Source organism: Protobothrops mucrosquamatus, unplaced genomic scaffold, assembly GCF_001527695.2.
Source record: "Protobothrops mucrosquamatus isolate PMUCROS unplaced genomic scaffold, P.Mucros_1.0 scaffold2477, whole genome shotgun sequence".
NCBI classification, from domain to species: domain Eukaryota; kingdom Metazoa; phylum Chordata; class Lepidosauria; order Squamata; family Viperidae; genus Protobothrops; species Protobothrops mucrosquamatus.
In genome coordinates, this window is record NW_015388546.1 from 78,379 (window position 1) to 87,962 (window position 9,584).

The following is a 9,584-nucleotide window of genomic DNA, read 5'->3' on the forward strand; positions in this document are numbered from 1 at the left end:
ATCTCCCCCAGCGGCTTTACATAAATATTGAACAAAAGGGGAGAGAGGACCGACCCCTGAGGCACCCCACAAGTTAGGGGTCTAGGAGTCGACCTCTGTCCCCCTGCCAATACAGACTGCGTACGGTCGGTGAGGAAGGAGGAGAACCACCGCATAACGGTGCCTCCCACTCCTAACTCACCGAGACGCCGCAGCATGAATCTTGTAAAAGAAAAAAAAAAGAGTATGTCCAATATGTCTGAAATCTTATTTTTCCTACCATCTCCTTTATTCCTACTGATTTATAAAGCCAGTTATATATTACAAATGTACATGTCTTTCACACAAAGGTGTGCGTGTGGATGTGCGTGGGTGTTTAAACTTCCTTCCATTTTCATAATGGAGCTAAGCTTTCTCCTTTTTAAAAAAATGAAACCAGTATATCAACACTGAAGTGCTCTGCTATATTACAGAGTGGCAAATTGTCACATTAGGCCTGCTTGCTCCTAGATCTGAACTGAAGGAGGAGGATTGTCTTGACGCAGTTATATCATTGAGAAACCACGCTGGTTGCCATTACAGCTTCATGGCCAAACTTGTTAATACTTGCTGTGACCCTTTGCTTCTGCTGTAAATGCCAGAAACAAGCAGCTATTATCTAGGCTACATCCCATTGTGAGGGGCTGATCCCTTACCTTGTTGATAGCAAATCTTTCTCATCCTGTCCTTGAAATATTATGGTGCTAAAATGCCAGGGCCACAGTTTGGTTGCCTTCAAACAGATCTGCCCTTCAGTGTGCGGTTCCATCAAAAAGTTTCATTTCCACTAAACACTACATTAAAAAAAAACCTTGAAATTACATTGCAAGTGTATATTGAAAGGCATAGAAAAAAAGTCTTTTTAAAGCACTTTGTCAGGTTATGAACTGCTTGGGAAAAAGAACAGCATCCTCTCTTGCCATATGTCGGTTCTCTAAGATAAGTTTTCACAGATTCAGGATGCCCTGCCTACAGCGAAGAAAAGTTTACCTCTGGGTGTCTCCCACTTTATTTTTTTGATCCCAGGTAACAAACTTGAAGGAAGCTCTTTCACGCAGGCTACGTTCTGGTCCAACCCAAGCTTAAATTTATTGCCTAATGCCTTTATTTATTCACTTCCTAAGTTAGATCAGGGTATTTCATTCACATTTCTGCAGGATTCTTTTTTTTCTGTTGATTTCTCTATGAAGGAGAGCCTTATGATTTCCCATAATTTCCTTAAACGTTAGATAGGATTCATAAGGTGACCAACCGTCCTCCTTTAGGGAGGACAGTCCTCCTTTTGTAAGTTCTGTCCTCTCTCGAAAAGTGTCCTCCTACATGTCCTCCTTTTCGATATTTGAAGACTAAAATCTGTAAATCTCCGTATTCGATCGATGCCGATCCGATCCGTTGCATGTGATGTGACGTATTTGTATTTGACATGACGATTCGTCAAGGCTCGGTACAGGGTGGCGAGACGCGATTATGAGACGCATGTGCTCCGCACAGGAGAATTGTTTTGAGAGAATGCGCCGCGTGCAAGAGTGCGCCGCACTCAAGTGGCTTTGTTTACTTCTTACCAAAACACGACACGGCACACACGCACGCATTAGACTCACTTTTTTTTCTTAAATTTATTTGTGTCCTCCTTCTCATTGTAAAAAAGTTGGTCACCTTAGGATTCAGACCTGTGCTCTGATTTCCCACCTAGATCATGGTAGTTGCTGGGTGGACTATTGGGTCTCGCTATCCCTCCTTTTGAAGCAGATGTTGCACAAAAGCAGCAGTAAGCAGCCTTTTTGAGATGTGTTCATTTTCCTGAACAGCCCAATGAACCTCTAACATATGCACACAAACACAAAAAATAAAAAAGAAACCCAGATTGAAAAATGCTGGATCCTTAGAGAATAGTTTTGAAAAGAAATTTAAAAACTTTTGCATGTATAAGCTGAGGCAATAGAACAAAGATAAAGAACTATTGTAGCCCTTTGGATGTTATCGCATTGCAGCTTTTTTTCATCACCCCTGCTCTTTGGCCATGCTGGCTGTGCTAGATGAGAATTGTAATCCTACATATCCAGAAGGCCCCAAGTTAAATGGAGGCTGTTCTAATCTGACTTATTTTTTCCCCCTTCCTCCTCTGCAATGAAATCCCATAGCACAGCCTTTCTCAACCTAAGTACTCCCCAAATTGGAGCACTTCTTTAGTTCCCCAAATTCACTATCCATGATGCGGAGCAACCAGTCCACACATTGGTTGGGTTTCCAGGCTGGGGAGACCTGTCATAACAGCATCATTGCCTTCTACGCCCAGGCTTAGTGAGTGAAAAATGAGCAGCTGTATGTAGGATTTGGAGGAGGGAGCCAGTTACATAATGTAAAAAGTCCAACATTTCATCTGTATTTGTTATTGGCACCAATTAAGCAAGCTATAAGAAAACACAAACTCCACTGCATGAGGTTTTTCCTACTCAGTCCCAGCTGAGCAACGTGGTATATGCAGTACAATGCAGTGAGCCATGTGCAGATCTGTACATTGGGGAAACTAAAACAACCACTTCATAAACGCACGGCACAACATAGGAGGACAAACCCGTCAGGACAAGATTCAACAGTCCATCTGCATTTAAAAGACAAAGTCCACTTTTGGAAGACAGCAAAGTCCACATTTTGGACAGAGAGGGCCGCTGGGATTGAGAGAGGGGTCAAAGAGGCCACCTATGTCAAAATTAAACAGCCCTCTCTCAACAGAAGGGGATGGATACGACATCACCTATCTCCAGTCTACAACACAGTCCTTTCAGCAGTTCCCAGAAGGCTCCACACCCATTTGTTACTCAGCTGACCCTGAGGACACAGATAAACCTCCCGGTGGTCTCAACAACTCTCTAAAAGAATGTAATTGACCAGCTGTCTGCAAGGAGTATAAATCTTTCCATTCTCCACCATCCAGTCAGAGCTGAAGAAGCTTCTTGGACAAGAAGTGAAATGTCTTCAAATAAAAAGTCCAGTTGCCTCGTGAAAAAGCTTCTTTGGGACAACCACGACCTGGACGACTGAGAATCTCCATAGACGTTTTCCAGCCCCATATTTAAACCTGCCATCCTTGTTCAGCGAATGCCTCATTTAGCATCTGCTCACAGTTACAATGGCAATGAAAAGGTAACTTTGTGACCAATCCTCATGAGGCCTGTAAAGCAAAGGAAAGCTGAAGTAAGTCTGTAAGGACAGTTGTAGTTTCACTTAACAACCACTTGACTTAATGACAAAGTCCCAATTGTGGCCACTGAATGAGGACTGCCTGTAGTGAACTGCAGCAAAATAGTAAGAATTGGAAAGGCATTGAGAGACCTTGACTGTTCTAGTCTTTGTTCAGCCATGAAATGCCATTGCCAGGGCAGGCAATGAACTGTTTTTGAGTCCTACACACTAAAGAGATCCTTGAGAAAGAATAATATCAGTAACTGATTGATAAAGGATTAATAAAAGGTGTGGTTTCTCATTCTCTTTCCACGTAGAGGTATAAATGTAGTTATAATTGGCCATTGGTTTACAGTTTCTTGTTTTTTCCTGGCCCTTCTACAGATAGGATTAGTCTGCCTCTATAGATTCTGTAGCTGCTTCCATACATAGCAGGTAAGTTGCCCAAAGTCATTGATTGAGATGAGCGGCTATAGAAATTGAATAAAGAAATAAAATATAAATAAATAAATACACATTACTCCAGGATCTGTGTTCCCTTGTGACCCCCCCACAATGATGCTCCTTATTTAACAACTCAGTGATTCATTTCTGGCTCAAATGCAGAGCAGCTCAAAACTTGCGAGTCCAGTTTTATCCCTCTGAAATGAAGAGAGAAGAGGTGGGCAGGGGAAGGATTTCCCCCCCCCCTCATCGCTGGGTCCTCCTGATGCTTGTGCTGTCCCCAAATTCCATTTCCCTGTTCATGGATCAGTGAAATGGTGGAGCACCAGAATGCTGCTAGGGTGGCCCTTCCGTTTTATGAATTGCTGTGATGTTTTTCTAAAGCAGGGCTTTTCAATCTTTTCACCCATTGTACCACTTTTAGGATATGGCAATATCCGAGTACCACCAGTCGCCTAGCAAGGGGTCAAAAACTTGATGACAAAAAAAGGAAAAAAAGTGATGAAGTACTGGTAGTCCTCGACTTACAACAGTTCGCTTAGTGACTGTTTGAAGTTACAATGGCACTGAAAAAAGTGCCCCCCAAGCCACAGCCGAGCAAGACACCTGCCTGCCCACCCGCCAGCACTCTTCCTCCTGTCTGAGGTTTTCATTGTTGTGAGCATTTCTGTTGAGGATTGGCAGCGGGGGTGGGGTGGGGGTGTTTGGTTTTTATTCCCCCCGTCTGCTGGGTGGTTGTAGCAGGTTTTGGTCACTTCACATGACCCTGGGACACTGTGGCCGTCATAAATATGAATCAGTTGCCAAGCATTTGAATGTAAATCACAAGACCCTGGAGATGCTGCAACATTCCAGCTGATCGGCGCTTCTTCTGGGCTCAGCAGAAGCACCAGGATCAGCGCCGAGCTACAGCTGGAGCCTGGCGCTGATCCTGGCGCTTCCGCTGAGCCCTGACAGCCCTGTAGCTCCAGCCATCTCTCGCGCAGGCTTGTGCGGTGCTGCCATCGGTTCAGCTCATTCCCCTCCCCCGCTACCACTTTTCTAGGATGGTCGCGTACCACCTGCCAGGTGCCAATGTACCACAGGTGGTACTCGTACCACTGGTTGAAAAGCCCTGTTCTAAAGCACCAAATCGGTAAATTTGGGTGTGTGTGTGTGTGTTGCTGCTGCCATTTTTAACGCTCTCCTGTTTGGAGGGAGGGAAGGAACACTAGTTGCCTGTGGGGCTTCTCAGTGTCTTGTGGCAATAAGAATGATCACAGCTCAGTGTGAAAGTGTCCCTGAGGGCTTTGGGGAGTGAAAATGATGACGGATCTATGGTCAGACTTTTTATGCAGATAAGAAAAAGAAGGTTCCCGAGTTTTTCTCTTTCAATATTACTCTCTTTCCGTCTCTTCTACATCCATCCTCTGAACCATTGGCTCCCCTGCTACCTTTCCCTGAACTCTGCAGCAGCACTCCCTTTGCTGAAATTAAGCCATTGTTCTTACAGCTCTGAACTGCGTGGGCTGACATTTTTTAAAACCCTTTTTTTCCTCCTTCTGCTGCTTCTTTCCATCATTAACTAGACTGTACGCGCCTTGGGGACAAAGATTTTTCTTTTTTATGTACATACTGTATATATACGTTGCAATGTACTGTGTAAACTGACGGTGTGGTATAAATAAATCATTATAACAATCAATAATTAACCGAGGTATCCCAGTGATGGAAATACAATCTGCGAAGAATAAGAAGGGCATCCTGGCTCTGTCCTTTCCTCCTGGCTTCCATCCATGTTCCATTGTACGTACGCTGCCACTCCTAATGCTTATTCCTATTTCCTTTCCTGTCCAAAAAAACCTCCCCAAAATTGTTGAAAGCTTCTTGTTTTTGCAGAAAAAGCATATACTTTAGGATCAGAGCATGTGAGTTAAACTCATTCATGTGCAGTAAGCAGGTTAATGCAATTACATAATTTGATTCGTGTCTCCCATCGGCAAGCAATAGCGTGCAAAAAAAAAAAAAAAAGCTTGCAAATTTGAAGATAATGCCAGGGAAAATACTAAGACATATGACAAGTGGGCAGATATAGTAGACTCTGCTGTGTTTACTTTTAGAGTATGCACATTCACATATACCCATCCTAGCCTTAGTCTACGCCCAGCAGAAATGGAATTAATTCTGCAGGAATAATCAGAAATGATATGAATGTCAGCTTTTTCTTGATACTTTTTAAAATCTATAGATACCGTATAGGTAATAACTAATAGATGCCCTGTTCTCATCCCTGCTGAGTAGATGATAATTTCCTGTTTTAAGACCGATTCCTTTTTCCTTTAATCCTGTATTTCTGCTGAAGTTAGCAGTGGCTGTCAAGGGTTTTCAGCAGAAAGAAAAGCTTTCCTCCATTCTGCTACTGAAAATGGTGGGCCTTGAGTGGTGGCCTGTATTGGTGCGTAAAGCTAGCCTTGCTCATATTTCAGGTCATGTCCTGAGATGCATTTGCAAGGAAGACAGTAGAGCAGGGGTCCTCAAACTTGTCCACTTTAAGATTTGTGGACTTCAACTCCCAGAATTCCCCAGCCAGCCATGCTGGCTGGGGAATTCTGGGAGTTGAAGTCCACAAGTCTTAAAGTGGACAAGTTTGAGGACCCCTGCAGTAGAGCAATACTTTGGGGCAGACATCTAGGTTTCCCATCATCAGAGAAAGAGCAGAACTAATTAATTAACCAAAGCAGGGCTGCCTGATGACATCATAAACTAAGTTAAGTGATATGCATTGCCATTCCTCATCTAAGGGCAGAATCTAAAACAATCCACCTGCACAACAAGATGTTTGCCCATTAAGTGCCCATCTGGCTGCTTCAGCACCAAATCATGTGCCAGCAAACCTGCAATATCCAGGAGATTTTCTCAGCTGTTTGCACTATCAACTACTTACGTTTACTTTACAGCCCAAGTTACTGAGATGGAAGAGGCGCAGTCGCACCCCAGTGTACTTTTCCTGAATGTGGCCTCAAGTTACATACCCCACACCAAGGTGGAGTGCCACTACAATCTGCCACCTGGCATGAAGCCATCGACCAGAGATTGGATTGGGATCTTTAAGGTACTTCAACTGGGGACAAGTGGGATGGTTATGTTTGAATGCATAGGGTCACATTCAGGAGTTTTGGAGAAATTGTAATCTAGTACAGAGGTCCCGAACCTTTTGGGCTCCAGGGACCGATTCCGTGGAGAGAGGTTTTTCCGGGGACCGGAAGGGGCGTGGTTTTGTGTGCTGCCTGCATCCTGCGGATGGGACTTTGCTAGCTTGTACGGACTGGTTGCTGGCATGCCGCGGCCCAGTACTGGTCCACGGACTGGGGGTTGGGGACTCCTGATCTAGTATATATGAACACCACGCATTTTGTTACATGTTATTTTTACTATTTGCAGTTCTGACAGCACTTGAGAACTGTACAGTAAAAAGCTGAAGTCTCATTCAAATCCAGCTTCGCTTCTTGTAGCATCAGGGGATGGACGTATCTTTTTCTCAACAACAGTATTAAAGTAGGAAAAGCCCACATGCAAGGTTTTTTGATGGTCTCTCATCCAAGTACCAAGCAAAATCTAAACCTGTGTAGCTTTCCAAAGCCAGCCAAAGCTGATTGGTGAGGCCATCCAGTTAGGCCCTTCATGTTTATTAGGGGAATACATCTTCCTTCCATTAAGAAGATGTATGTTCTTCTGCATAGAACGAAAATACCCTGCAAGTAGAAAGACAGCACAGCTTAGCTAGAACTTTGCATTTTCAGTTTTCTGATTGCCGTTGTCTTTGTGATTCATAAGGAATTTAATTTATTTATTAAATATATATGCTACCCATTTTCATTATCAAGCAATTGGGTGACTGTCAGCAATATAAAACATTAAAACATTAGATAATTAAAATTAACAAACGTTAGGTAGGATAGGAATTTTGTGCAAAGAGCAGCATTAAAAATTCCTCTCACACTCAAAGGTGGTTCCATCCAAAATTGTTGGGTTTGCAATGGACCTTCAGGGAGAGTTACACAAGTACTACATCTTCTAATGCTGCCTTCCCATTCCTTGCCTCAGGTGGATGCTTCTTCAGTACGTGACTATTATACCTTTGTGTGGGGCATAATGCCAGATGGTGGAGCTTCTGAAGGAACCTTTCATTGCAGTGTCCAGTTCCAAGGTAGCTATGTTTCAAGTGATTCTGAGCAGATTCATCAAAGCACACACGGCTAAATGTTTTAAGTAACACTTGAACGACTTCCTGCCCAAGCAAAATGGTGCCACAAGATAAAGTAGATCAGCAGGAAAACTGGTCTTATTGGACTTAATTTCAGCAATCTATCCTGCCCTTTCAAAACATCTTAGGGAAAAAAGTTCATGGGAAACAATAAAATAGTCCAGACTGCTCAGATCAATTCCATTCAGTGCAGTGAAACTGGGAGCAAAACTAAAATGCCAATTTGTTCTAAAAGCAAAGCAAAAAGATCCTAACCGTTTGTTAAAAATTAAGAGAATGTTAATCAAACCTGAGATCCCAATTTCCTACCTCTGGTTTTCCTTTTATCTGTGACTCATTAGGAATCAAGCAATAAATAAAGCCTCATACTCAGAAATCAAAAAAGTAATACAGTCAACACATTTGTCCTTTCACAGCCAGCTACTTGCCTAAGCCAGGTCCACAGCAATATCACTTTCGTTATGTGGATCGCCATGGGGAGATGCGTGGCCAAAGTTCTCCTTTCCAGTTCAGCGAACCCCGTCCCATGGATGAGCTCGTCACTCTAGAGGAGGCCAGCGATGACGGAGGAGGAACGGACATGCTGCTGGTAGTTCCCAAGGCCACTGTACTGGAGGTAGGATATTCTAAGCAACCCTTGGTTCTCACTGTAAGCCAACATTCCTGACCCTAAACCCACTGAGCTATTCCCTTCCTTGAGTATAATTTTTCATGACTAATTACTTGCTGCCTGACTATAGCATTCAACTCAGCCTCAGGAGATTCTAAATGCAAGCTTACACTCAGCTATGAAATGCTCTAGATTTTAGGCCTGTTTACAATTTTTCAACCCAACCTATTCTGTGAGGTTATTGTAGACATTTTTAGCACCCTCTAGAAAATGGATTAGAAATAAACTGCAACAAACTCATGTTTCCTGATTTTAATTCTGTTTCCATATCGTCTCTAATACAAAGGGAATGGCATCGTTTCCATAGTAAATACACAGTATCTTCTGACATAATTAGAGGTTAAACAATACCAGCAATGAGAGAAAGGCCCTAGCCTTCCCTGGTGATTATGAGTAGTGGAAAATATACTGGTTGCTTCCTTTGAGTCAGCATCTTCACTTTTCATCTTCAAATCTGGAGGTACGTCATGGCACAATTAAATTAAAGTCTTGGCCTATGACCTGAAGTTTTCCTCAGCATCGGTGTCAGAAATTGGTCTTCTTAATGCTCTTGGGCTCCAACTTCCATCCACCTCAGCTAACGTGGCTAGCAGTCTAGGAAGTAGTCCAACAACATCTCTATGGGCCCAGTCTGCCCTCCAAAGGTGCTAAAATGAATGAGGTGGAGGAAGAGATTTAAGATGTCCTGGACTATCCATCCAATATTAAATGGCCGACCTTCTGCTTTCATCAAGCCAAAAGAGCAGAGCTTTTCAGTTTTCTGGCACTATACCGGATCTACTAAGCTGCTACTGAGACATTCCTTATTTGGGTGCGCTGTATAAAAAAAATTAAGTATCTGAAGGCTGAAATAAATGCTTTTCCCTGGCATGTTGAGTTTTCTTTGTGCAAAGCCGTTTTGTAAAAGCAATGGAGCATACAAATAGCCTTGAAACATTTCAGCCTGGGAATATTATATCATGATTTAATTTTTAATCAGCTTTTAATCCTAGGATAGCAATAAAAGACAATAAAATTCAGCCCACC

General features: G+C 43.0%; 1 protein-coding gene across 1 annotated transcript in view; it reads left to right on the forward strand.

Annotated features, from left to right (window-relative positions):
* Positions 1-6,594: 6,594 nt before the first annotated feature.
* CALCOCO1 (calcium binding and coiled-coil domain 1) overlaps positions 6,595-9,584 on the forward strand; it is a 19,410-nt gene continuing 16,420 nt past the window's right edge. The window contains exons 1-3 of the mRNA XM_029285910.1: positions 6,595-6,736; positions 7,729-7,831; positions 8,305-8,504. Coding sequence (XP_029141743.1) covers positions 6,596-6,736; positions 7,729-7,831; positions 8,305-8,504 — 444 coding nt within the window. The 5' untranslated portion in view covers position 6,595. The remainder of the gene's footprint in view (positions 6,737-7,728; positions 7,832-8,304; positions 8,505-9,584) is intronic.